This window comes from Ostreococcus lucimarinus, chromosome 12 (assembly GCF_000092065.1).
Source record: "Ostreococcus lucimarinus CCE9901 chromosome 12, complete sequence".
In the NCBI taxonomy this organism is placed as follows: domain Eukaryota; kingdom Viridiplantae; phylum Chlorophyta; class Mamiellophyceae; order Mamiellales; family Bathycoccaceae; genus Ostreococcus; species Ostreococcus sp. 'lucimarinus'.
The window spans coordinates 247,315-270,761 of record NC_009366.1 but is presented as its reverse complement, the minus strand read 5'-3'; the positions used below and the strand labels follow the sequence as shown (position 1 = coordinate 270,761).

The 23,447-nt window shown below is 60.0% G+C and overlaps 22 protein-coding genes across 22 annotated transcripts; 9 read left to right on the top strand and 13 right to left on the bottom strand.

Moving 5' to 3' along the window:
* Positions 1–497: 497 nt before the first annotated feature.
* On the top strand, positions 498–1,088 carry OSTLU_39123 (predicted protein; the record flags this gene model as incomplete). The annotated part of the gene is made up of 1 exon (XM_001420767.1): positions 498–1,088. One exon carries the CDS (start codon positions 498–500, stop codon positions 1,086–1,088), a length of 591 nt encoding a protein of 196 aa, XP_001420804.1.
* A 69-nt stretch (positions 1,089–1,157) lies between these two features.
* Positions 1,158–1,391, bottom strand: OSTLU_26832 (predicted protein; the record flags this gene model as incomplete). The annotated part of the gene is made up of 1 exon (XM_001420607.1): positions 1,158–1,391. One exon carries the CDS (start codon positions 1,389–1,391, stop codon positions 1,158–1,160), a length of 234 nt encoding a protein of 77 aa, XP_001420644.1.
* A 125-nt stretch (positions 1,392–1,516) lies between these two features.
* On the top strand, positions 1,517–2,495 carry OSTLU_26831 (predicted protein; the record flags this gene model as incomplete). Its single annotated transcript, XM_001420766.1, has 2 exons — positions 1,517–2,407; positions 2,463–2,495. The coding sequence occupies 2 exons, from the start codon at positions 1,517–1,519 to the stop codon at positions 2,493–2,495; spliced, it is 924 nt and encodes a 307-aa protein (XP_001420803.1).
* A 133-nt stretch (positions 2,496–2,628) lies between these two features.
* On the bottom strand, positions 2,629–3,006 carry OSTLU_26830 (predicted protein; the record flags this gene model as incomplete). The annotated part of the gene is made up of 1 exon (XM_001420606.1): positions 2,629–3,006. The coding sequence occupies one exon, from the start codon at positions 3,004–3,006 to the stop codon at positions 2,629–2,631; it is 378 nt and encodes a 125-aa protein (XP_001420643.1).
* A 138-nt stretch (positions 3,007–3,144) lies between these two features.
* OSTLU_26829 (predicted protein) lies at positions 3,145–3,354 on the bottom strand (the record flags this gene model as incomplete). The annotated part of the gene is made up of 1 exon (XM_001420605.1): positions 3,145–3,354. The coding sequence occupies one exon, from the start codon at positions 3,352–3,354 to the stop codon at positions 3,145–3,147; it is 210 nt and encodes a 69-aa protein (XP_001420642.1).
* Positions 3,355–3,382: 28 nt separating this feature from the next.
* Positions 3,383–4,156, top strand: OSTLU_26828 (predicted protein; the record flags this gene model as incomplete). Its single annotated transcript, XM_001420765.1, has 1 exon — positions 3,383–4,156. The coding sequence occupies one exon, from the start codon at positions 3,383–3,385 to the stop codon at positions 4,154–4,156; it is 774 nt and encodes a 257-aa protein (XP_001420802.1).
* A 34-nt stretch (positions 4,157–4,190) lies between these two features.
* OSTLU_39469 (predicted protein) lies at positions 4,191–5,111 on the bottom strand (the record flags this gene model as incomplete). Its single annotated transcript, XM_001420604.1, has 1 exon — positions 4,191–5,111. The coding sequence occupies one exon, from the start codon at positions 5,109–5,111 to the stop codon at positions 4,191–4,193; it is 921 nt and encodes a 306-aa protein (XP_001420641.1).
* A 52-nt stretch (positions 5,112–5,163) lies between these two features.
* Positions 5,164–6,471, bottom strand: OSTLU_93535 (predicted protein; the record flags this gene model as incomplete). Its single annotated transcript, XM_001420603.1, has 1 exon — positions 5,164–6,471. The coding sequence occupies one exon, from the start codon at positions 6,469–6,471 to the stop codon at positions 5,164–5,166; it is 1,308 nt and encodes a 435-aa protein (XP_001420640.1).
* A 139-nt stretch (positions 6,472–6,610) lies between these two features.
* Positions 6,611–7,684, bottom strand: OSTLU_26825 (predicted protein; the record flags this gene model as incomplete). Its single annotated transcript, XM_001420602.1, has 1 exon — positions 6,611–7,684. The coding sequence occupies one exon, from the start codon at positions 7,682–7,684 to the stop codon at positions 6,611–6,613; it is 1,074 nt and encodes a 357-aa protein (XP_001420639.1).
* Positions 7,685–7,776: 92 nt separating this feature from the next.
* On the bottom strand, positions 7,777–9,023 carry OSTLU_26824 (predicted protein; the record flags this gene model as incomplete). The annotated part of the gene is made up of 1 exon (XM_001420601.1): positions 7,777–9,023. Exon 1 carries the CDS (start codon positions 8,923–8,925, stop codon positions 7,777–7,779), a length of 1,149 nt encoding a protein of 382 aa, XP_001420638.1. The 5' UTR covers positions 8,926–9,023.
* A 594-nt stretch (positions 9,024–9,617) lies between these two features.
* Positions 9,618–10,748, top strand: OSTLU_39442 (predicted protein; the record flags this gene model as incomplete). The annotated part of the gene is made up of 1 exon (XM_001420764.1): positions 9,618–10,748. One exon carries the CDS (start codon positions 9,618–9,620, stop codon positions 10,746–10,748), a length of 1,131 nt encoding a protein of 376 aa, XP_001420801.1.
* Positions 10,749–10,813: 65 nt separating this feature from the next.
* OSTLU_17590 (predicted protein) lies at positions 10,814–12,034 on the bottom strand (the record flags this gene model as incomplete). The annotated part of the gene is made up of 1 exon (XM_001420600.1): positions 10,814–12,034. The coding sequence occupies one exon, from the start codon at positions 12,032–12,034 to the stop codon at positions 10,814–10,816; it is 1,221 nt and encodes a 406-aa protein (XP_001420637.1).
* Positions 12,035–12,500: 466 nt separating this feature from the next.
* Positions 12,501–13,367, top strand: OSTLU_17589 (predicted protein; the record flags this gene model as incomplete). Its single annotated transcript, XM_001420763.1, has 1 exon — positions 12,501–13,367. One exon carries the CDS (start codon positions 12,501–12,503, stop codon positions 13,365–13,367), a length of 867 nt encoding a protein of 288 aa, XP_001420800.1.
* A 516-nt stretch (positions 13,368–13,883) lies between these two features.
* OSTLU_39224 (predicted protein) lies at positions 13,884–15,416 on the top strand (the record flags this gene model as incomplete). Its single annotated transcript, XM_001420762.1, has 1 exon — positions 13,884–15,416. The coding sequence occupies one exon, from the start codon at positions 13,884–13,886 to the stop codon at positions 15,414–15,416; it is 1,533 nt and encodes a 510-aa protein (XP_001420799.1).
* Positions 15,417–15,484: 68 nt separating this feature from the next.
* OSTLU_93533 (predicted protein) lies at positions 15,485–16,171 on the bottom strand (the record flags this gene model as incomplete). The annotated part of the gene is made up of 1 exon (XM_001420599.1): positions 15,485–16,171. The coding sequence occupies one exon, from the start codon at positions 16,169–16,171 to the stop codon at positions 15,485–15,487; it is 687 nt and encodes a 228-aa protein (XP_001420636.1).
* Positions 16,172–16,644: 473 nt separating this feature from the next.
* On the top strand, positions 16,645–17,214 carry OSTLU_88775 (predicted protein; the record flags this gene model as incomplete). Its single annotated transcript, XM_001420761.1, has 1 exon — positions 16,645–17,214. A coding segment is annotated over one exon (570 nt), but the record flags the coding sequence as incomplete, so codon positions are not given.
* A 47-nt stretch (positions 17,215–17,261) lies between these two features.
* On the bottom strand, positions 17,262–18,236 carry OSTLU_88774 (MC family transporter: succinate/fumarate; the record flags this gene model as incomplete). The annotated part of the gene is made up of 1 exon (XM_001420598.1): positions 17,262–18,236. The coding sequence occupies one exon, from the start codon at positions 18,234–18,236 to the stop codon at positions 17,262–17,264; it is 975 nt and encodes a 324-aa protein (XP_001420635.1).
* A 64-nt stretch (positions 18,237–18,300) lies between these two features.
* Positions 18,301–18,993, top strand: OSTLU_26816 (predicted protein; the record flags this gene model as incomplete). The annotated part of the gene is made up of 1 exon (XM_001420760.1): positions 18,301–18,993. The coding sequence occupies one exon, from the start codon at positions 18,301–18,303 to the stop codon at positions 18,991–18,993; it is 693 nt and encodes a 230-aa protein (XP_001420797.1).
* A 99-nt stretch (positions 18,994–19,092) lies between these two features.
* Positions 19,093–19,446, bottom strand: OSTLU_9098 (predicted protein; the record flags this gene model as incomplete). Its single annotated transcript, XM_001420597.1, has 1 exon — positions 19,093–19,446. A coding segment is annotated over one exon (354 nt), but the record flags the coding sequence as incomplete, so codon positions are not given.
* A 498-nt stretch (positions 19,447–19,944) lies between these two features.
* OSTLU_39356 (predicted protein) lies at positions 19,945–20,877 on the bottom strand (the record flags this gene model as incomplete). The annotated part of the gene is made up of 1 exon (XM_001420596.1): positions 19,945–20,877. A coding segment is annotated over one exon (933 nt), but the record flags the coding sequence as incomplete, so codon positions are not given.
* A 780-nt stretch (positions 20,878–21,657) lies between these two features.
* Positions 21,658–21,858, top strand: OSTLU_26814 (predicted protein; the record flags this gene model as incomplete). Its single annotated transcript, XM_001420759.1, has 1 exon — positions 21,658–21,858. One exon carries the CDS (start codon positions 21,658–21,660, stop codon positions 21,856–21,858), a length of 201 nt encoding a protein of 66 aa, XP_001420796.1.
* A 100-nt stretch (positions 21,859–21,958) lies between these two features.
* Positions 21,959–22,801, bottom strand: OSTLU_4818 (predicted protein; the record flags this gene model as incomplete). Its single annotated transcript, XM_001420595.2, has 1 exon — positions 21,959–22,801. A coding segment is annotated over one exon (843 nt), but the record flags the coding sequence as incomplete, so codon positions are not given.
* Positions 22,802–23,447: the final 646 nt, after the last annotated feature.

Here is a 23,447-nt window from a genome sequence, read left to right as displayed (position 1 = left end):
CCGGAAAACGTTGTAAGCAGAACTGCCGTCGCGCCATTGCGCGCCGGCGAGTCAATCAAACTCGCATTCACGACGTCCCACGCGCCATGCGCGCTTCGTATAGCGCGACACCGATCATCGCGTCGTCTTCGCGCTGCGTTCGCGCCGACGCGCGCCCCGAACGTGGACAAAACCAAACGCGACGGTTCAAAGCACCGACCGATGACGTCCCGAGCACTTCCGGGACGACGACGACGCGCCGAAGCGCCGTCATCGGCGCGTTCTGTTGCTCGTTGCGCGCAAACTCCCGCGCGTTTGCATCTGAGAGCATCGACGAATTACAGCGCGCGTTGGTAGAGGCGTACGACGTGCAAGACTTTAGCCGCGCTCTCGACGCGCTGGACGCCCTGCGCCGAGCCGAGCCGAACGAGCTGCGGTGGATCGAGGCCAAGGCCACGGTGAGCGTGGACGCGAAACAGTTTGACGATGCGTTGAAAGCGTACGATGAGGCCGTGGCGATGTGCGAAGGCGATGCGAGCGCTTCGGCGCGCGTTCTCGCGGGAAGGGCGTTAGCTCTGGAGGGAGTGTACCGCTTCCGGGACGCCCTGCGCGACTATGACGAGGTGTTGCGGTTGTGTGAAGTCTCGGGATTCGCGCCGGATCCGTACGTTTTGAACTCTAGAGGTAACGTCCACGGCTCGCTCGGAAATTGGGACAAGGCAAAGGATGACTACGAAAGCGCGGCGAATCTTTTCCAAGGCGCGCGCGGCTTCAAAGTCGGCGCCTCGACGACGCAACGCCTGGACGGCGCTATTTACGCCTTCTCCAACCTTGCCCTCGCCGAAGCTCAGCTTGGAAACGAAGATAAAGCGCTGAAACAGCTCGAATCTCTCGTCCGCCGCGCGCCGAACAGCGCCGACGTGCGCGCGGCGTGCGCCGCTTTATATTATTCAGCGGCCCGCTTCGAAGACGCCGAAGATGCGTGGGAACGAGCGTGTTCGCGCGAGAGTGGTTGCGCCAAATATCGCGATATCGATTACGTCACGCGCATACGTCGTTGGCCTCCCGTGATGGTGGCCAAACTCGAGAAATTTCTCGCCGTGCGTTGATTCGTAGCCAACATTCATTCCATAACAACGGTCCATCACGATCCTCTGCGCCCCTACGTCGCGCCTCGTTCACGGCGCCTTGGCCACTTTCACGCTCAGCGCGTGTATCTTTCCCATCACGCTCCCCAGCGCGTCGTGAATCGCGCGATGACTCTCAATCCGACTCTTGTCTCGAAACGATTCGCTCACCACGCGCACTTCGAACGCGCTCCCGCACTCCCCGCTCACGTCCACGACGTCCAGCTCCGCGCACGGCGCGAACGCGCGCTCGAGCAGCTCGCGCACCTCGCGCGTCGAGCTCATGCGCGCGCGACGACGTGTGCGTCCTCGGCGAATCCAATTGTTTCGCCGTCTGTGCTCGCGACGTCGTCACACGCATGCGCGCGCGCGCGCCGTCGTCGTCGCGCCTCGCGACCGCGCGCGCGCGCATGCCCATCGTCGCCCGCGCGCGACGCGCCGAGGCGTGCGTGCCGCAGCGCCTGCTCGTGGCCGACGACGTCGACGGTCTGCGCGAGTGGCTCGACGCGCGACCCGAGGGCGACGACGAATTGCTCGCGCGACGCGCGGCGAGGTCCGGGAAGGCGCCGCTGCACCTCGCGGCGTGGCGAGGGTCGCTCGACGTGGTGAAGTGCGTGCTGGAGAGGGGAGGGGCGATCGATCAGATCAGCACGGGGCGACACAACTACGGAAAGACGGCGGTGTTTTACGCGACGACGCGATGTCGCGACGACGTCGTGCTGTACCTGCTGCAGCGCGGGGCAAAGGTGAAAATAGTGAATAATAAGGGACAAAGCGTGCGATCGTTAGCGCTGTCGCACTGCGAAAGGGCGACGATCGAGGCGATCGAGGAAGCCGAGCGGCGAGAGACGACGTGGTGGAATTTTCGAGCGTCGCACTCGGACGGCTTAAAGTACGGCGACCTGGATGAGCGATTTTTTCCGGATGAGGTGGCGAACGAACCGGCTCGGGGGGTGTCGACGAGGGAATCTCGTCGAGGCAATTTTAGTCGATTGAATAAAGGAGTGTCGTGGGATAATCCCGACGGTATTGATCGTTCGCTGGAGCGAAAAGCGGCGGCGAAGCAGAAGCGAGAAAAAGACGCGGAGACGGCGTGGGAGGAGTTTGGGACGTTGTTGCGGGACCAAAGATTGTCGAAAGACGTCGAAAGTGACGCCATGGTTGAGTTAGTGGCGAAGATATTGCGTGCTGAGACAGCCATTGCGGTGAGCGGGGAGAAGCCGGATGTTTCTTCGCGCGCCGCGGAGACACTCGCGGGCGTCGCCGACGACGATGGCAATTTATCGATATTGCGAGCTTTGGTGGGTGTGCGACTCCGTGACTGTGGAATATCCGATCGTGTGCGCGTTCGCGAAGAGAAGGCGCGTAGAACTGCGTGTAGGATTTTAGCCTCCGCCGTCGCGAGCGCGATGGACAACGGCGCGTGGAGTTCAGTGACGTCGCGACAAATGTTTGACATTTGCGGATCGGTTTCAACATTCGTCACGACGATGAAGGATCGCGAGATGATGTTTACGGAAGATCAAATTGTATCTGCCATCGTGCGTGCGTGCGAAGAGACCAACTGCCGTGAGTTGAATGATATCGCGGCGCTTCTCGAAATAACAGACGCCAAGACGATGACGACAACGTCTCGAGCGCTTGAGAGCGTCACGGATTTTGCGCAACGCATGTGCAGCGCCATCGATGCGAGCGATCCCACCTCAGTCGCACATACAGCGGTAAGTTTAGCTGATCTTGGAGGACGCGTCGAGTCGTGGAGGCAACCAATTTTCGCGGGATTGGACGAAGCCATTGCCACATTGGATTCAAAGACCGTGTCAAAAGTGGCGCGACGTTTGGTGGACACGTGGGAAAACGACATCACGACGATTGCCAGCAATGCGATCGTGGAGTGCATGGAAATATCAGTTTTGGACGATCTAATGGATCGAGGCGACTGGTTGGAGGCAAAGGCGTACGCTTTGACGCGCGAAACGTTGCGCGAAACATTTGATCTTCGCGCGCCGGACGAGTTTCTCGACGTCGACGCAAACCTTCAAAGTATGACAATTTCTTCTGAACTTCCCCTCCTGGTGCCGAAGAAGAGAATCATCGTCGTGGAAGACGAGTGCGGATTAGAGCGAATCAAAGAAGTTCTTGCGTCGCCACATTGTGACGCCTTCGCATTTGATTGCGAATGGCGTGATCCGCGACCGATTTCAACGCTCCAAATTTCTCCAGTGCACAATTGCGAAACATTCGTCATCGATTGTTTACGAATCGAACGGACGCGGATGTCTACATTCATCGCAGACGTGTTCGGTGAATCGGGTATGAAAAAGATTGCGTTTGCCCCAGAGCAAGACTGGAAACGACTTCGTGTCGCGAGCAAGTCATATCCGTCGTCGTCCTCGAGCCCTCTACCCGGCTGTTTTCAGGACGCCAACGTCATCGACTTGCAAGGCGATGTCATGAACTCGTTGGCTTCCATCGTTTCCGAAACGCTCGGATACGCGCTCGATAAGCGCTGTCAGCGAAGCAACTGGGATGCCAGACCACTCGCGCAAGCCCAGATCACTTACGCTGCGCTCGATGCGGAAGTTCTGCTAGATATTGCGAGTAGATTGGGAATTATCGCCGGAGTGTCTCATCGTTCGAATCTCTATCCCGATGCACATCTCTATGCGAGCGATTCGGCGCTTTTTCGCGACGGAACACCACGTTTTGGCGCCGACTTGACCGCGACGGATTCGAATCTATTTGCCGCTGACGCGCGACAATTCGGAGCGAATCTTTGGGAGAGCGACCGACTTTTGTACACTACTGCTGAAGACGTCGAGCGTGATCGCAGAGACACGACGTTACGAGAGATCGCAAAGCGCGCGTACGTCGCTGACAAAGACGTGGAATGTACTACGTGCGCCATTTGCTTGAACGAATGTCGAACGAATGAAAAATTGATTCGCACAGACTGCTCGCACATATTCCACGCCTCGTGCTTACTCTGTTCTCTTCGAAATGCATTACGATGCCCGACGTGTCGAGCATCCATAGACGTGTTGACCTAGCATACCTAGCTTCTAGAAATACACAACGCACTTGCTATAGTTGTCTACTTTTCGGAATGGACGTCGTGAGAATCTCGAGCAACCCGTTTGGATTGTCGGTGTGCACCCAATGACCAGCATTTGCTAGCACTTGGAAATTCGCCGGCGACCTTTTCAACCTCTCGACGCATGCCGTACTCCAGCGCGTACTATTTTCCGCCTTCACGACGTAAATGCCAGAAGCCTCGTCCTCGATGGCGTGCCAACTGTCTGTCTTTTGATATGAATCGTAAAGCTGCATGACGGTATCGAGGTTGAAAACTAACTCTAATTCACTCCCACCATCGCACACGTTTTTCAAATTACTCCCTATCCAATCCACCAACTCAGTGGAGAACTGTGGTAGCGCCTGCGCGAGCCACTTGCGGCTGGGTATGCGCCTCGGCAGCGCTCGAATCGCCGACAACACCTCCGCGACGCCGTGGGGATCCGCCTCCACTCTCCCCGGCACCGAATCCAAGGACCACGTCTGCTTTGGCGCCGTTGTCGCCAATTTTGAATACTCCAGCGCGACTTTCCCTCCCAAGCTGTGTCCCACGACCACGCTCGGCGCCGTCCCGATCATCTTCGCCAGGGCGTCGACGTCCCGAGCCGCCTCCACCACGCCGCACGCCGGCGTCCGCTGCCCGATGCTCGCGCTCGCGCCGTGTCCGCGCAGATCCACCAAAACCACGCGCCAATCTTGTTCGCCGAGGCGCTGCCGCAACTGTTTCGCAAAACTGCGCCAGTTTCGGCCCGCGCCCAAGAGCCCGTGTAAGATGAAGATGGTTGACGACGCATCGGCATCGACTTTTGAACCGAACGGTGCGCCGTGGACTTCGTGGGCGAGGACGCGCGCGTGATCGGAAAACGCGCGCGTGAGAGCGCGACGTCGATGATTGACGACGCGGCGCACGGCGGCGGTGAAAAAAGACATGCGTTTAAATCTGCGGTGGTGCGATGGTTTTACAATCTAATCTATCTGTGCGTCAACGCGCTTGTCGTTGTATCGTGCGCCACTTGTCCTTCAAATGCACGCCGGTGCGAGACGTGTGAAAGCCGTTGGTGAGCGTCGGATCGTTCAAAATCTTCGCCCAATTCCCAATGCCGTACTTTTGCACGCCGAGGTGCAAACACGTGACTTCGGCGTCCGTCCACTTCACCTTCACGTGAAGCTTCTTGCGCGTCGACGGCGATTTCAGCGCAGCCCTGGGCGCCGGCGAAATGGCGGGTAGATTCGCGCGTGGCGTGCGGTATCCGACCTCTTCCCAAGATAAATTGGTTAATGGTGATGGCTTTGCGCGAGGGGTTTGCTGTGTGGGCGCGATATCTTCGTGTTCATCTTTGTCTTCTTCTTCTTTGTCGTTGTCGTCTGGTTGGTCGTTTTGCGAATCCCACTCCACGGTTCGCGCGTTCTTTTTTCGTTGAGCCGCTATGTGTACGCGCTTCGGCGGCGAGGAAAAGCTTTCCGGCACGGCGGTTAGAGCACCTAACGGCGGTTCTTGTCGGTGTCTCGTCGCCTCCGCCCTGAGCTTTCGACCCAATCCCTCGAGGTGCGGCTCGAGTCCAATCGAATCCGTCATCGCGCCCGATTGCCGCGCCACGCGCCCGTCTCCTCTCACCTGCACCTTGTACCTCCCGCTCGAGATATCGTTCCTCACGACGCTCAAGAAACTCATCAATTCACCGCTTTCGCACAGATCTGTGAACAACGTTTGTAAATCTTGCGCTATATCCTCCGCCGTGGGCACGCGACTCTCCCAGTCGCTCGGCAACCGCATATCGCTCTCCGCGCGCTCGACCATGTCGTACGTCCTCTTCGCCTTCGTTCCCAACGCGCTCCCATCGCCCAGCCCTCCGTCACCGATCGTCAGCGTTCGCCACCGCATCCAAAAATTCTCCATCGCTTTCCATCCTCGCACCGGGCTCGTCCCTCCCTCGTTCCGCGTCTCTCTCGCCGCCGCGAAGCACCACTCGCCGCGCAGCGCCTCGACGACGTCTTTCCCTCTCCTTTTCAGCGTTTCCGGCGCGTCGCGTCGCGTCGTCACCGCGTGCAGCGCGTCCGCGCACGCGCGCGCGCTGTTTCCTCGCATCGCGCCCTCACCGGCGATCAACGCATCGCGCGCGCGGGATAAAACGTCAAACAATCGCACGACGAGCGAATCGCACGACGCCAGCGTCTCGTCGTCGAGCGACGCCGCGCACGCGTTTTTCACCTCCACCTTGACGTCGAGCGGGATTTCGGGGCTCGACAGCGCGTGTTCTAACGACCACAACGCGCGCTCGCGTCGCTGCATCGCGTCGGACGCCGCGCGGGCGCGGTTCGGCGCCGCGCGCGACGCGATCTCGCGACGCGAAGACAGCTCGAACGAAGTTCAAAGTTTTTTTGTTGCGCGCGTCTTCGCGAGGCTAGAAGTAGAAGTCTATGGCTAGAAGCTAGGCGGTGGGTGGGATCGGGAGTAAATCCGCGCGACCGATGGCGGTGAGGTAGGCTTTACGCTCGCTGAAATGCCCGGTGCCGAGGAGGGTTTCGATGGTCGAGGAAGGCCGGAGCGCGCGCTCGAACCAGTCGCGCTCGGCGGAGCGCGCGCGGGCAAAGGAAAACTCGGCGCCGGCGTCTTCGTGGGCGTGGGCGGGATCGTGGCCGTCGAGGTGACCAGCCATGGGTTCGTCGTCGATGGCGTCTTCGACGATGTACATGTTGAAGATGGAGTGCGCGTCGGCGCCTATTTTGCGAAACTCGGCGAGCATGTGTTGGCCGACGGTGTCCTCGATGAAGCCCCCGACGGGCAAATTTGTCCAACGGCGCTGTCCAAACACGCGACCGAGGTAGAAGGATGTGCGCGCGACGTGCATGGAATCGTAGTGTTGAACCAAAGGTACGAGTTCGACGTCGCGAAACTGCTTTCGTGACATTCGCAGCTGTCCATATTCGCTCGTGAATACTCGCCCTACGCACTTGACGTCGTAGTTTTGAGTCGTCTTCGTAGGGAAGCCGACGTAGTTGATCTGTGGGTCCGCGTCCATTGCGTCGAGGACCGCACTCATGGGAACGACGCGTGTAAATAAGCGGTCGTGCTGGGCCACGAGCACGTACTCCGTCGTCACGCGCATCATCGCTCGCTTCAAAGCGTGACCGAACCCGTGGCGCTGTTTTAACCGAATCAACTCCGCGCCGCGCAGCGCGCCGTCGCTCTGTTCGCTCAACCACACTAATCTGGACAGATACGTCTCATAATTCTTCAACCCTTCCTCGTTGACGGCGCCGGCGCGGAATTTATTCGATTCTCGCACTTTGTACCCATCGCACACGACCAACAGTCGCGTCCCCGTCGCCGTCGCGAGGCCGCTTCGCCCGGCGATGCTCGCGGCGACTTCTTCGATCAGCCACGTGCTCGGATGCGCGCGACACGGAGAGGTGGTGATGATGATCGTGACGCGTTCTTTCGCATCGCGCACGCTCACCACACCGTCGCCATCGCGCATGGACGCCGCGGTCTGCGGCCGCATGGACCCAAAGCTCAAACCCTACGCGCGCGCGCGCGCCAGGGTTGATGGCGCTTGTTTGTTAACGCTTGTCCGCGCGCCTCGAAAGGCGGCGTTTACGCCACCTTTTTGAAGACATAAAATCGCTGACCTGGATTCCAACTCACCGGCGCGCGCAAGGAATCTTTTGAGACGAGCGCAAACTTGTCTTTTTGCGCGAGATTTCCCCGGTAATCGATCACAAACGCACCCGCTCGGAGCTCTTCGGCGAGTTTTTCGAGCACGGCGTCGTACACGGCGTCGTCCCAACACATGGAGGTGAGAACGATGATACCGACGTCGCACAGCGATGACGAAAGCATGTCAGCGTTGCAAAAATTCACATTGAACTTTTTGCATGCTTTTTTTTCGGCGCCCTCCAACACGTGCGAAGCAGTTGCGTGGAGAGTCTCGAGAATTTCAAATCCTTCGCATCGCGCGCCGCGAAACGTCGTCGCGGCATAGAACACCAACCACCCAGCAGAGCTTCCGAAAACGACGTACTTTAAGTCATCTTCCTCTAGCGTTTTCGCGCGTTCGCGCAATTCATCGCATTGCACGAATACCGCGACCCACGACGCGAACGGCGTCGATCCGTAAGAGAAATTCTCCGAACTCCATCCGCGCGCGCGAGCTTGGTTTTCCACCTCCCCTAACAACGCCCCTCGCCACGCGTAATCACTCTCGCGCGCGCGTAATTCATCGCACATCGTGTCCAGTATCGATGCATCATCGTCTTTAACGTCTTTTTCGAGCACCTTACGCATCAAATCGATCGTCGTTTCATCGCTCGAGCGCGTCTCGCAGTCGTCGTCGACGACGAATGGCAAATCTTCCATCACGTCATGTTCTCGCAAATACCACTCAAAATCTCGTAACGCTCGCGTCACTTCCTCTCCCATCGCGCTCAACGATTTTTTATCGACATCACCTCGCACGATTCGTTCGAGATCAACCTCGATCGCTCGCGCCGTCGTCGCCCATCGCTCGAGCGCCGCCAGCGCGCTCGTCTCGGCGCGGCGAGCGAGTCTCCCCTTTATCTCCGAGCTCGAGCACGTCCGCGATCGAACCGCGTCGCGCAGACGCACACACTTCGCGCGCAACGTCTCGCCGTGTCGCGGGGCGTGCAAGCGCGCGCGCAGCGACGCCACCGCGCGTGCGTCGTCGTCGTCGTCGTCCTGATTCGAGGTCGTTGGGGCACACGAAACGGCGCCGACGACGCGCATCGACTCGACGCGCGCGCGCGCCCCGAGCGTCGCCGAGAGCGCCTCGCGCGCGCCCGTCGCTCGACGCGCGCGCGTCGGAGGTCGTCCGAGTCGACGCGGCGACGAGTGACGCGACCGGTGGCATCAGTGCGCGACGCGTCATGGCGGACGACGCCGACGCCGACGGCGCGCTCGACGTCAGCGGGGCGGCGGACGCGACGACGATCATTCGTCACGCGGTCGTCGAGCGCGATCGACGCGCGAGAGCGCCGACAGAGGCGACGTTTGATGAATTGTTTGCCGAGCTGGAGCGTTGGCGCAGCGCGGTGATGGACCGCGACGACGCGCTGTGTAAAGCGATGCGCGCGCTTGAGGTGGCGGAGACGCGAACAATGCGTGCCGAGCGCGAGTTGGCGCTCGCGCGCGCGCGGGGGGGGGAAGAGGGCGACGACAGCGACGATGCGGCGACGCGGGCGCGCGTCGAGCTGACGGAGGCGTACGGAAGACGCGACGAAGCGAGTCGAGAAGCGATTCAGGCGAAAGAGGCGCTGGTTCGCGAGGAAATGGCGCGTTTAGACTCTGAACGCGTCGTGGAGACGTTGACGGCGGATAAAGAGCGATTGGAACGACGAGTGAGGGACGCGGAGGAGGCTTCGAGCGCGGCGCGGCGGGCAGAATCGCAGGCGTTGGACGAGGCAGAATCCCAATCGGCGATGAAGAACGCGGTGTTGGGGAAGGTAGAAAAGTTAGAAAAGGAGAATGCAGAGCTTGTGGAGCGACTGATGGAGATGAAGACGAAGGAGGCGGAGAAGATGAATGAAATTAACGATTTGTACGCTGATTTGTTGCGACAAAAGAAGAGCGTAGAATTGAATGCGAGGGCGGAGAGTCTCGCTGAGGCCTCGGCGGCGAGTATGAAGGCGCTTTCGATGTCTACCGTCATGAGCAACGTCGTGCCTTCGAAGAAGAGACATATTTTACAAAGTAACAAGGGTGGGACGCACCGTGTCGCCCTCTCGCACGATGGTTTCACCGTAGCAAGCGCCGGAGAGGACAAGGTAATCGCTATGTTCGACACGAATACGGGCGCACGAACCAGCGAATTGACTGGTTTGCTCGGTGCAGCATTAGATGTTACATTTAGCGCCGACGACTCGCTCGTCCTCGGGACCTCGACCGATTGCTCGCTCCAGCTTTGGGACGCGCTCACCGGTCGCGTACGGCACCGACTCACTGGGCACGCGCAAAAGGTGACGTCGGCGCGAATCAGCCAGATTGATGCTAAGCGCGCGATTTCGTGCTCTCAGGACCGGAACGTGAAGCTTTGGGATCTCAATCGTGGACACGTAACGTCATCCATGTTGACTTCAAGCGGCGTGTACTCGGTCGTCTTCGACGCAAACGAACAGCAAGCGTATTCCGGTCACTTTGATGGCGCGATTCGCGCGTGGGATCTTCGCGCGGGGAACGTAGCGCGCGAAACGAAGGTGCATAATGGTTTAATCACCGCCGTCTTCGATACGCCAAATCAAAACGAAATTCTGACAAACAGTCGCGACAACACGTTGAAACTCGTCGATATTCGAACAATGGACGTCGTGCAAACGTTCTCCGCGCCAAAATATCGCGTCGGCACTGATTGGAGTAATCCTTGCGTGTCACCGGATGGACAACATATCGCATCTGGCGGGGCAGACGGGGCGTTATTCATCTGGCGTGTACAGGGCGGACGCTTGATGACGACGTTGCACGGTCACGACGCCGTCGTCGCGACGTGCGCGTGGAACGCGGCGGGCGTGCTCGCGTCGGCGTGCAAAAATGGCGTGTGTCTGCTGTGGGAATAGTGCATTCAAAGTTGTAGTTTATAGATAGGTTCGTTGTATTGATGAACATTCAATCGACTAGAGAGTTAGTTTGCCGACAACGTCTTTTGAAGCGCGGCGATCTTGCCTCGCCACTGCGTTATGCGCGAGCTCAACTCTTGCCACTCGGCACCAGTGAATACGCGGTCGGTGCATCTAGTGAAAACAACGCGTTGCTTCATTTGATCCATCTTCGCGTCGACCACACCCGCGCCAACTGCGCGCACGACCCATTCCTCAACCTCACCGTCGTCGCACTGCATCGCCTCCTTGATTTCAGAGTACGACGCGTCGCCCTTCTTACCGAGCGCCGCCAGCGCCATCATGCGCATCTTTGCCACGCAGTCATCGGCGTCTAAGCCGAGACCGGAGACGATCGACCCGTTCGCCTTGACCAAGGCGTTGTAGTCGGCCACGGAGCCCGTGAGCATGGTGGACAAGAGCTTGAGCGCGTTGGCGTCGGCGGATTGCAAATGTTGCATCCCCTTGAGCGCTAAGAAATCCCCGTGGAACATCGTCGGCGAGCTGATGAATATGCGCGCGGTTTCCTTGGCGATATCCGCCGCCTCCGCGACGGCTCCACTGTCGTTTTCAAACGTCGCTAAATACTTGATCATGCACGAGAACAACTCCTCCTCGCGACCCTCCAACTCTCGGAGCAAATCGACGCACAACTTCAACACTCTGCGCTGCGTCTTGACCTCGCCGCCCCACGCCTTGGCCTCGCTCGCGTGCGCGACGAGCATGGGTAACACTTGCTTTTGTTTCGCCGCGACGCAATACGCCGCAATCTTTTCAAACAATTCAAGCTTTGTCTCCCCATCCTTCGCGTCGGCGTCGTTGTACAACGCAATCGCGCACCGCACCCGCAGACTCACTCGTTCGCTCACGCTCGCCGTCACGCACTCCATCACGCGTTTCATCGCCCCCCCATCGTCTCCCGCCAGATTCGCCATCACCGCCACGACGCCGCTCACCTCCTTATCCCCCCCGTCGCCGAACAGCGTCTCCGCGTGTCCCGTCAGCGCCTCCAAAACCTCCCCTCGCGGTTTCGCGCTCAGCGCCCTCGCGAACTTCTCCGCCTCTCCATCCTCGACGTCGCTCGCGCCCTCCTTCGCCGTCTCCCGCGCCTCGCTCGCGTCGTCCTCGTCCGCGCGCTCCGTCGCGCGTCGCTCCGTCTCGCCGTGGATCAAAACCCCGAGCGTCTCGCACGCCGCGACGAGCGCCGGCGACGCGCCGCCGTCGCTCGCGCGCTCGACGAGCGGCATCGGCGCGTTCGCGGGCCGTCGGTCGCGGCGTTCGAGCGGTTCGCGCGTTCGAGCGCGCGTCGCGATGTGTCGCCGTCGGTCGCGTCGCGTCGTCGTCGGCGGTCGATCGATCGGCGCCGCCGGGAGTCCCTTTTATTGACGGTTCATGACTCAAGAGTACTGGTTTGTGTATGGGTAAACAGTGCGAACGTCCGAGGCGCGTCGACGCGACGTCGCGTCGACCGCGCGACCGCGGCACCGCGCGACGCGCGCGCGCCGCGCCGGCGGTCGCGCGATCGGCGACGATCGGTGACGCGCGCGCGCGCCTCGACGGATGGAGGCGGACGACGCGAGGGCGCGCGAGACGGCGCGCGCGCGACGGGCGCTGGCGAAAAATCGCGCGCTCGCGGACGCGCTGTGCGGCGACGACGACGGAAACGGGCGCGACGGGGACGGGACGGGCGGTGGGGGAGCGCGACGACGGTCGATGGGGCGCGGCGGGGCGGAGGCGCGACGACGGGCGATCGTGGAGGAGATTTATAACGAGACGTGCGCGAACGCGGTGAACGGCTCGGACGTCGAGCGACAGTTGAGCTTGTTGGAGATCTTACCCACGGGATGCGACGCGATCGATGAGCTGTTGGGGGGGGGATTACGACAAGGGCAGTTGATCGAGATCACGGGGCCGAGCGCGAGCGGGAAGACGCAGTTGTGTCTGAGCGCGGCGGCGAGTTTCGCGGCGCTCGATAATCGAGTCGTGTACGTGGACACCACCGGCGGGTTTTCGGCGACCCGAATCAAGCAGTTACATCGTGGGTTCTTCGCCGAGGACGCGGAAAAGGCGGTGGTGGAGGAGCACTTGGACAAGACGCTGAATTTGATCGCCGTTCACAAGTGTCACGACGTGTTTTCGTTGTTAACTTTACTGTCGCAACTCGGCGAAGAGGCGAGCGAGGACGATAACAATCCGGAGCGCGCCACCATGGGATTACTCGTGATAGATTCGCTTTCCGCGTTGCTGTCACCCTTGCTGACGAAGGCGCATCATCAAGGGTACACCATCATGGCCACGGTGGCCGCCATGCTTCGCGGCCTGGCGACGACGCGAAAGACGGCGGCGCTCTACACCAACCACACGGTGAGCGCCGGTCAAGATTCACTCGCGGACGATCACGGGAGTAACTTGAAGCCCGCTCTCGGGACGCGTTGGACGGCCGTGCCGCACCGTCGGATACGGTTATCCAAGATTCCAGGCACTGGTTGGCACAGCGCCTCCATCGTGTACGGCGTCTCCGCCAAGCCCGTCAAATATCGCATAGGATCAAACAACATCCACGGCGCCCCGACGCAGTGATTCCGACGCGCGACCAACGCCCACCGACGAACGAAACGTCAAAAACGTAAAAATAGAATTAGCGCACGCGAACGATGAAAACGATAGAGCGATGTTAGTCGAAATTAGAACCTCAAACGCGTTCGCGCCGACGCGCTCCAAACGACGAATCCTCCTCGAATCCTCCTCGTGGAAAATCAGTCTTTCGTCACATACGCGCGCGCGTCAAACCGCGCGTGACCGCTCGACGAGGTCGCACGCATCTAACGCGAACGATCTCGTTCCACCGCACGCGTCGCTTCGCGCACGACGATGCTCGCGCGAGGCTTCGCCGCCGCCGTCCCAGCGCCAGGGCTCACGGCTCGAAGATGTTCGCGTCGCCCGTCGACGTCGAGTCGAACGACGACAAATGAACGCGCCAGACGCACGCGCACGAATGTGTTCGCGCCGCTGGTGCGCCCCGCCCCGTTCGTGGGGGAGTTACCGCTCGTCGATCCAGAGGATTTGATTTTGCTCGACGGGGAAATCGGGCCGGTGATGCGGCCAGAGGCAAAAGATTCGGACGTGGCGCGAGAGGCGTGGTACGTGCGAGCGATTTTGACCGCTGATGTGTACGATGTCGCGATCGAGTCCCCGCTTGAGCTCGCCCCGCGATTGAGCGATCGGGTCGGGGCGCAAATTTATCTCAAACGAGAAGACTTGCAGCCGGTGTTTTCGTTTAAGATTCGAGGGGCGTACAATAAGATGAAGCAATTGACGGAAGAAGAGCGAGCGAGAGGGGTCATTACGTCCAGTGCGGGGAACCACGCGCAGGGGGTGGCGCTTTCAGGGCAAAAGCTGAACTGTAAGGCGATCATCGCCATGCCGGTGACGACGCCCGCCATCAAAGTGGAGGCGGTTCGTCGACTCGGTGGGACGGTGGAATTGGTCGGGGAAAACTACGACGCCACCCAGGCGTACGCGAAAGAGCGCGCCGCGGCGGAAGGCCTGACATATATTCCCCCGTTTGATGATCCTTACGTCATAGCGGGTCAGGGCACCGTGGGCGTAGAGGTTATGCGTCAGTTGCCCTCGGCGGAAATCATCTTTGTGCCCATCGGCGGCGGCGGGCTCGCGGCGGGCATGGTGGCGTACATCAAGGCTATTCGACCCGAAATTCGCGTGATTGGTGTTGAACCAGCGGGCGCAAACGCGATGACTTTATCTTTGGCTCGCGGTGAGATTGTGAAGTTGTCGAAAGTGGACGGCTTTGCCGACGGCGTCGCAGTTCGTGAGCCAGGGCGCGATTGCTTTGAGATTATTCAAACCATGATTGACGGTATCATCACCGTGAAAACGGATCAAATCGCTTCCGCGATCAAAGACGTATTCGGTGACACTCGTTCGATCCTCGAACCAGCGGGTGCAGTCGCAGTGGCTGGCGCCAAGGCGTATTGCCAAGCGCACGGCGTCACCGGTAAAGTCATCGCCGTGACATCGGGGGCGAACATGAACTTTGATCGTCTTCGCGTGATTTCTGAGATCGCAGATCAAGGGGGTAAGGAAGAAGCCACACTTTTGAGTATCATTCCCGAGAAGAATGGCGAATTCAAGCGATTTGTGGAGACCGTCGGGGATATCAATATTTCAGAATTTAAATATCGCGTGCAAGGGGCGGACGCGCGCGTGCTGTACTCGATCGAGGTTTCCGATTTAAAGGACGTTCAGAACACGATGCAGCGGATGGAAGCGTTAGGTTTCAAGACGGTCGACTTGTCTAACGATGCGACGACGCAATTTCACCTTCGCCACATGACTGGTGGGCAAGGCAGAGTTGAAAACGAAAGGTTGTACAAGGTTGAAATTCCCGAACGCGCGGGCGCGCTCGGAAACTTCCTCGAGTTCATCAGTCCTAAGTGGTCGATCTCAATGACGCATTACCGCAACGACGGTGGTCGCGTCGGTCAGGTTCTTTTCGGCGTGCAAGTCGCTGAAGAAGAACGCGAGGTGTTTGAGGAGTGCTTAGACGGCTGCGGGTACAAGTACGACGACATGAGTTCGAACATCGCCTTCAAAACTCTCTTCGGGTGAGTTCTGAAGCAACTCGTAGCCTTAGTCGCGCACGCGAACCGCGAAAAATTGTAACCTATGCTTACGCATCACATATGGTCGAGATCAATCTTCAACTCTAAACGCGGAACGCTGACGTGGTACGATCCCACGTCGACGTCAAACGTGAACTTCTCCCCCGATCCAACCTTTCCCTCAACTTCCGGCGCCGCGCTCGACACATCCCAACGCATGCACCCTCGCACGCGCTCCGTGAGCTTCACTTCCGCCGAACGCAATCGTTTCTTTTCCTTGTGAAACGTCTGCAGCTGCCACCGCAGTCCCCACTCGCTTCGTTCGACGTCGTACTCTCCGACCCCTCGAAGCGACAGCGGCCCGCACGACAATCGCTGCGTGAACACTTCCACTCTTTTCTCCTCCGGATCGAACACGATCTTCTTCATCGCCTTCCAAAACATCGGCCTCGCTCGCGCCGTCGCCTCGTCCTCGTCCTCGTCTTCGTCTTCGTCTTCGTCTTTACCTCCCCTCACCGCGTGTTTCACCGCCACCCTGTACCTTCGCGCGTGGGCGTCGTACGTCATCCCCACCCTCGTCGCTCGTCCGATCGTCTTTCCCATCTTCAGCCTGTACTCCGGGCACAGCTCGAACGTGTACTTATCGTTCACCTCGTTCAATCGCTCCTCGCATCGCGCGAGCGTCCCCGCGAGCGCCTCGAGGAGGCCGACGCGTCGCGCGCGTCCCGCACCGGCGTCGCTCGTCGGTGGCGCGTCGCTCATCGCCGTCGCGCTCGGGTCGTCGGCGTCGTCGGCGTCGCGATGTCGCGATCGGCGGCGTCGTCGCGTCGTCGCGCGTTCGGCGCGTTCGGTCGCGACATCGCGACGACGCGACGTCGCGACGCGCGACGATGCGAGCGATGGCGACGGCGCGCGCGGTGATGACGCGCGCGCGATGCGGCGACGTCGTCGCGCGACGACGGCTCGCGACGCGCGCGCGCGCGACGACGACGACGACGACGACGACGACGATGTGGCGGCCGGCGACGACGCGCGCGCGCGCGCGCGGGCGCGGGATCGGGATCGAGGGCGCGATCGAGGGCGCGAGGCGAGGGTGGGGCGCGCGGACGCTCGCGGCGAAGTCGAACAATCGAGGGAGGACGGCGGCGGACGAGGACGAGGACGAGGACGACGAGGAGGCGCTGGACGAAGACTTCGACGTCGAGGAGGAGGTGGCGGCGGATGAGGAATTGGAGGTGGGAGGCGAAGCGATCGATGCGGGGGGGACGGATTACGGAGAGATGGCGCTCGAGGCGCTCAGGGACGCGCTGGCGAGCGATGCGTTCGCGGGAGAGTATGATATTTTTTCATTTAAAGTGAACGCGTCGCGGCGACGCGTGTTGGCGAGCGTGGACAAGTTGAACGACAAGTACGGATCACCGACGTTGGATGAATTGACGACGATCGTCCGCGCGCATAACGCGATACTAGATGAACGTGGATTTCCGGAAGACGTCGCCGTGGAGTTGGCGAGTCCGGGGGCGATGAGGAGTTTGCGCGTGCCGCGGGAACTGGAACGATTTCGCGACCTCGTCATGGACGTGACGTACAAGGAAGCGATCGAGAACCCCGAGTCGACCTCAAACGTGACGAAGACGATGGAAGTCACCGATATATCGGACACGGAGGTCGAATGGAAGCTCGCAGATGTGCCGGCGAATCGTCCAGCGAAGAAAGGACAAGGGATGAACAAAAAATCGCGCGAGTGGCGTCTGCGCATGCCGCTCGACGCCGTCGTCAGGGCTAATTTGTTCATCGACATTTGAGTATCTATCGTCTACCACTAACATTATAATACCGATTTTCCTAGAAATTAACGCTGAAAGATGTCCGTCCCCCCCAAAGCGCGAGAGACGAAATCAAACATGCTCCACGTGATGGCTTGCTGAAACGTTCTGCGCGTTACGCGAGGGAGCGAACCGACCCACAGCGCGCGAACACCCTCTTCCCTGAGAATTTTCGCCAGTGATACGGCTGGCATTTTGCTACCGCTTTGTTGCGTCATTATTCGCCCGAGCTGAACTCGGGTACGAATGACATCGGGAGGGTGCGTGAGAAACGTAGCCCCCGCCCCCGCGAGCGCGCCGGCGATGAACGTGTCCGCCGCTCCGGCTTCGCGGTTCTGCATGCGCGCGACTTCGTGCATCAAATGCCGAGTCTGGGTGAAGAGCAACAAATTGAGCCCTGAGAAAGGCGCATCTCGAGCGACCGTGCTTCCGAGCCCCGAAAACAACCCCCCGGCGCCCTCTTTCCGCGCCACGCTCGCAAACGTAGCCACCATGCCTTGCCGCACCCCCGCGTTCGCCCCTGCGTATTCCATCCGCGTCTTCACCACGGTTATAGGGTTCAGCAGCACCGCCGCGACCATTCTCGCCGAGCACCCAGCGCCGAACGTCATCGCAGAGCGTTCGAACGGCGTCGCTTTCTCCTTGTTAAAACTCGCCGCGAGCTCCCTCGTCACGCGCTCGAGCAAGAAGAAGTACAACCCAGCCCCCGCGGTGGTTCGCACGCACGACGCGCTGACGCCGCTCCAGAGCCCTTTCATCCCGTTCGTTTTGACCACGTCCGCGGCGACGTTCACCATCCCGCGCGCGCCTCGCAGCTTTTCGGCTTGCATCTTCGTCTTCACCACCTCGAACGGCTGCAACAGCGCGCTGGACACTAAACCAGCGCTCGCGCCGCCGATGAAGCTCGCCGCGGGGTTCTTCTTCTTCTCCGCGCTCGCGCGCGCCGATCGCGGCTCCCCGGGCGCCGTCTTCGCGGCTTGACCTCGGGCGTCGCGCCCCATGGGACGAGACGGGACGACGACGCGTCAGAGTGTGGCGCCGCGTCGTCGTCCCGATCGCGCGACGATGCCACCGATCGCGCACGAGGGCGCGATAAAGCTTTGGAACGGCGGGGATCGAGAACAGTGGCGAGCGCACGCGGCGGCGTACGACGAGCGCTTGCGAGCGTTGAATCTAGGCGAGCGGTTATCCAAGTTGGATGCGTTCGTGCGCAAAGAACTTCCGAAAACCATCGCGCAAAGACGCGCGACGAGCGCGACGAGCGATGATTGGGGATACATAAAAAAGGATGAGTACGTGCGCGTGGTGGAGTGGAAGCTGGCGCGAGGGAAAACGAGACCTGGGTTGATGAAGTACGCGCAAGCGTTGTCGGAACGCGACGTGGAGAGCGCGAGTCGAGAGGCGTATCGACTCGCACACGCGAGCGAAGGGGGCAAAAGAAATAGTAAGGGTAAAATCGTCGATGCTATGGCACCATTCATCGCGCTGAAAGGATGCGGACCAGCCACGGCGTCGATTCTCATGGCGGTCGGCGACGAGCGGTTTCCATTCTTTAGCGACGAGGCGCTTGCCGTCGTCGTCGGAAACGGGGGAAATGATAGATACTCCGCAGCGCGGTATCACGAGTTTATGAAAGCTCTGCACCGTAAATGCGACGATCTCGGCGCAGATGACCTCACACCAGCCAAGCTCGAGAGCGCACTGTGGAGTGCCGCGGCGCTGACGATGCCGAAGAAGATGGCGAAAACGAAACAATAAAAATGCTCGCGCTTTCATTGTACATTACATTTTAATAAATCAGATTCTCTCGTCTTTTGAAACTGGATCTTCGACGAAGAGCTCAGGTAGCGTCTTGCGAATGACATCTGTCAACTTCCGCACGTTCAGTGGTTTGAGGACGAAGTCATTCATCCCGACGTCGCGGCACTCTTTTTCACTCATTCCTTCAACACCAGAAGACACGCCCACGATGGGTACCACAGATTTGGCGGAGTCGAGTTCGCGAATGCGCGTCGTCGCTTCCAAACCATCCATCACAGGCATTTGACAATCCATGAGAATCAAGTCAAAGTTAGAGTTCATAGATTTATGCGCATCCAATGCCTTTTTCCCGTCGGCGGCGATCGTTACGTCGACGTCGCCAAGTTTCCTCAAAAAGGCTTTGACAATCATCTGCGTCGGCATGCTATCCTCGGCGTACAGCACACTGATCCTCCGAGTCGGATTAAAAGGATGCGCTTCTTCGCTCCTGTCCGAGTCATTGCTCGTTCTAGAGGTTCTCATGTTGAGCTGCAGGCGAACCTCCTCGTTTTGGTCGAGTTTGAAACTCGCACTGCGCACGAGGCGTACTCGAGAAAGTTCGTCCTTACCGAGCGCCGTCAACATGTCTTGGACGGTTACAGCGAGGCACTCAACCGGCCCCTTCGCCCTGACTGTCGCTGTGCGATAGCCGTGCACGTGCGACTTCTCTCGGATCCCTTGCATCGCTTTAAGGAACGCAATTTCCCCCACAATCTCTCCAGCCTCTCGCACGACCAAAACGTCCGTCTCGCGTTCTCGATCGATGGTGTCTAAATCAACTCCGATCGCGTCCATCAACACCTCACAGTGACCTTTGTTGATGAAATACATCACTTCACCGATAGCACCTTTGTGCATAAGAATATCGCCATCGTTGAACTCCACCAAGTTGAAGGAAGGCTGCAATAAAGCGGCAAGCGGATCGGTTCTGATGGCGCTCGCGATTTCTTCCTCGGTGAGCTCCACGATGGCGTGCGGCAGCTCGGTGAGAGGTCGCGCGAGAGGCTCTTCCCCATCGCGCGTGATCCAAAGATGCTGCATCACGCCAGCAATATCCAGCCGTTTCGCGGGGTCAACGCACATCATGTTGCGCAAAAGATCCTTGAAATTTTCTGAGAGCGGCGCGTCTTCGTCGAATACTAATTCGTTTGCGCGCGCTTTTGCGACGATTTGGTACACCGTCTTGCCTGGGAACGGCAGTTTGCCCATAGCCATATTGTAGAAACACACCCCCAGGGACCATATATCTGCCTTGAATGGGTCGTAACCGTCTTCCGAAAGAACTTCGGGCGCTAAAAACGCCGGCGTACCCACAAGTCGTTTCTCAACGCCGTCGGACGAAACCAAGTCGTGTATGAAACTCACGCCAAAGTCTGCGAGCTTGACTTCGCCATCGGTGCACAGAAGCATATTTTCTGGTTTAAGATCCATGTGCGCGATGTGCAGCGAATGCAAGTAATCCAATCCGAGCACGATGTCGCGAGCGTATCCTAGTAAAACCTTTTCGTCCACCGCCACCGTGCTGAAACGCGTGAAAATGGGTCCCGTTTGGCAATACTCCAAGACTAAGATGAGTTCCTTTTTGAACTCGTCATCGATGACCTCGTGTAAAGTACGAATGTTTGGATGATGCAACTTCTTCAGCACGGCAATCTCCTTGCGAACGGCTTTCCAGGAGTTCACTCGAGAGTCCGTCCACTTCACCGCGTAGAGCTGATTATCCTGTTGATTCATCGCCAACTTCACCTTTGAATGCGATCCTCGTCCGAGATCCTTGATCAATATGTACTGATTCAGCGAATCAAAACTCTGAGCACCGAATTTCACCTCCTTTGTCGTCATTTTCGACGTCAACTTCGTCGGCAGCACCCCCGTCGGCGTCCCGCTCGACGCCCCCGCGCCGCTCGCGGACCCGCTCGTCGTCGTCTGCAGCCCGTCTCCGCTCGCGCTCGGATCGCCCGACTTTCTCGAGCTCGTGCTCGACGTGCTCGAGTGTACGTTCAAGTGCATCAGTCTCTGATGCAACTCAGCCGTGTTCCAAATCCCATCGCGCGCGTCGTCGTCGTCGTCCCGTCCGGGCGTCCCCGGGCGTTCGGAATCCCCCCCCCGCGCGTCGCTTTCGCGCGATTCCGCCGCCTCCGCGTCGCGCGCGGCGTCGCGCGCCGTCATGTCGCTCCCACGACGCACCGTCGCCGCGCGCGCGCCTCGGACTGTCGGTCGGGCGCGCGTCATCATCGGACCCACGCGTTTCATTCATTCTCATTCACGTCCTTCATCCTCGCCCGCCACGTCACGTTCGGCTAAAATTTCGCGGTTCGCGACCCTCGGGCGAGTCCCTCGCGGGGCGGTGCCGACGGGCGAGACGGCGGACGACGGACCGACGGATGCGACGCGCGCGACGGGATGCGACGCGCGCGACGCGCGCGCGGCCGTCGCGTCGGCACGGCGTCGCGCGCGGTGCGGCCGTCATGGACGTGGACGGTGAAGTCGACGCCCTCGTCGACGCCGTGCGACGACTCGGCGACGTCGACGCGGGCGGGACGTGCAAGGCGCGCGCGACGACGAACGGCGCGACGCGCGCGCGCGAAACGACTCTTTGCGTCGCGCGCGACTGACGGCGCGATGTCGCGCGATCGCGCGACGCAGGTGAAGTTCGGCGCGCTCGTGCGCGACGATGAGGTGGCGAACACGTTCGAGGCGCTGAACGGGACGCTGCGAGCGGCGAAGAAGCGAGGAAAGTTGACGTTCGCGGGGGAGCTGTTGTTGCAGGGGGCGCACGACGACGTCGACGTCGTCGTCGTCGAGAGCGCGGGCGCGACCTGAGGCGCCGCGCGCGCGCGCGCGCGCGCGTGGTTTGGAATTTAGTCGATTGTGTACGATACAGCGAGCTTCATCATATACATACAGCGTCTAGTGTCGCGTCCTAAAGCGCGGCGACCCAATCGGTCAACGCGTCGTTGACGAGTTTTGGATTGTCGTCTTGCACGCAGTGTCCTTCGCCTTCAAACTGTATGAAGTCCGTTCGCGACGTCTGTCGTGTTTTCGGAAGGTTGAGAAAGTATTGACCGAGCGGGAAATCGAGCGGGGTGATGGTGTCTTTGCTTCCCCACAAGATGAGCATCGGACACGCGACGCGAGGCATGAGTTCCTCGGGACGCGGCCCGGCGGGACCCGTTAAGATGTTCACGAACGCCTTGAACGCGCCTTCTCTGTTCGCCGCGCCGCAAATAGAGTTCACCAACCCGTCATCGACGCGACTGGGATTCATGTACACATTTGCGAGCGCGCCGCGCACATTTTCTTCGCCTCTCACGCTTTCAAAGAGCGGTTTCGCGATCGGCTCCACCTTCAACACCGCGTCTATGATGGCCAACACGACGCTGAAAATGGGTACCACGGCCTTGTATTGCCACCCATATCCATCAAAATCTCCATCTAAGCGTTTGACTTTGTTATTCATCCCCCCCGCGCAGTTGATGAGGGCGATGCCCGCCGTCGTCTTCGGCGACTCGGCCGCCACGTGCACCGCCGCGAGCGAGCCGATGCTGTTCCCCACCAGCACCGCCGGCTCGCCCACGACGTTTTCCACGAAGTCGATCACTTGATCTCTCCAAAATTCCATCGCGTACGGTACGTCTGGTTGATCACTCGTTCCGAATCCCACTAAATCCAACGCGTACACTCGATGGCGTTCGCCGAGCGCGCGCACGTTATCTCTAAACTGAAAGCTCGACACCCCGAACCCGTGAATGAGGACGATCGCCCGCCCTTCATCGCCGCTCGCGCGATACCCCACGCGATGGCCTCGCCACGTGTGATATTTCACCTCCTCATCGCTCGTCGACGCCTCCGCGGTCGCGCGCGTTCGCCTCCGCGTCGGCATCGCGCGCGCGCGACGTCGTCGTCCCGCGGACGCGCGCTCGCGCCGCGCCGCGCCGCGCGACGTCGTCGCCGCGCGACGAAGCATCATCGTCGGGTTCCCGACGCCGCGACGCCGTCTGCACCGCGACCGTCGTCGCAAAGTGGGTCGTCGTCGTCCGCGACGGCCGCACCCGCACCCGGGCCCGGGCACGCCGGTTCGACTTTTCGACTGTTCGATGTTTCGACTTTTCGATTGTTCGACTTTTCGACTGTTCGATGTTTCGACTTTTCGATTGTTCGACTTTTCGATGTTTCGACTGTTCGATTGTTCGACTTTTCGACTGTTCGATTGTTCGATTTTTCCCGATTTCGGCAATCGCGCCGGGACGTTCGATTCGGGGCGCCCGGACGGGGGTTTACGAACTTCGACGTCACACCCGCGACGACGACGACGACGACGATGTGGCGAGCGCTGGTGCGACCGGCGGTGACGGCGGGGGTGAATCACGCGGCGCGCGCGCGCGGTGCGTGCGCGCGGACCGCGCGAGCGA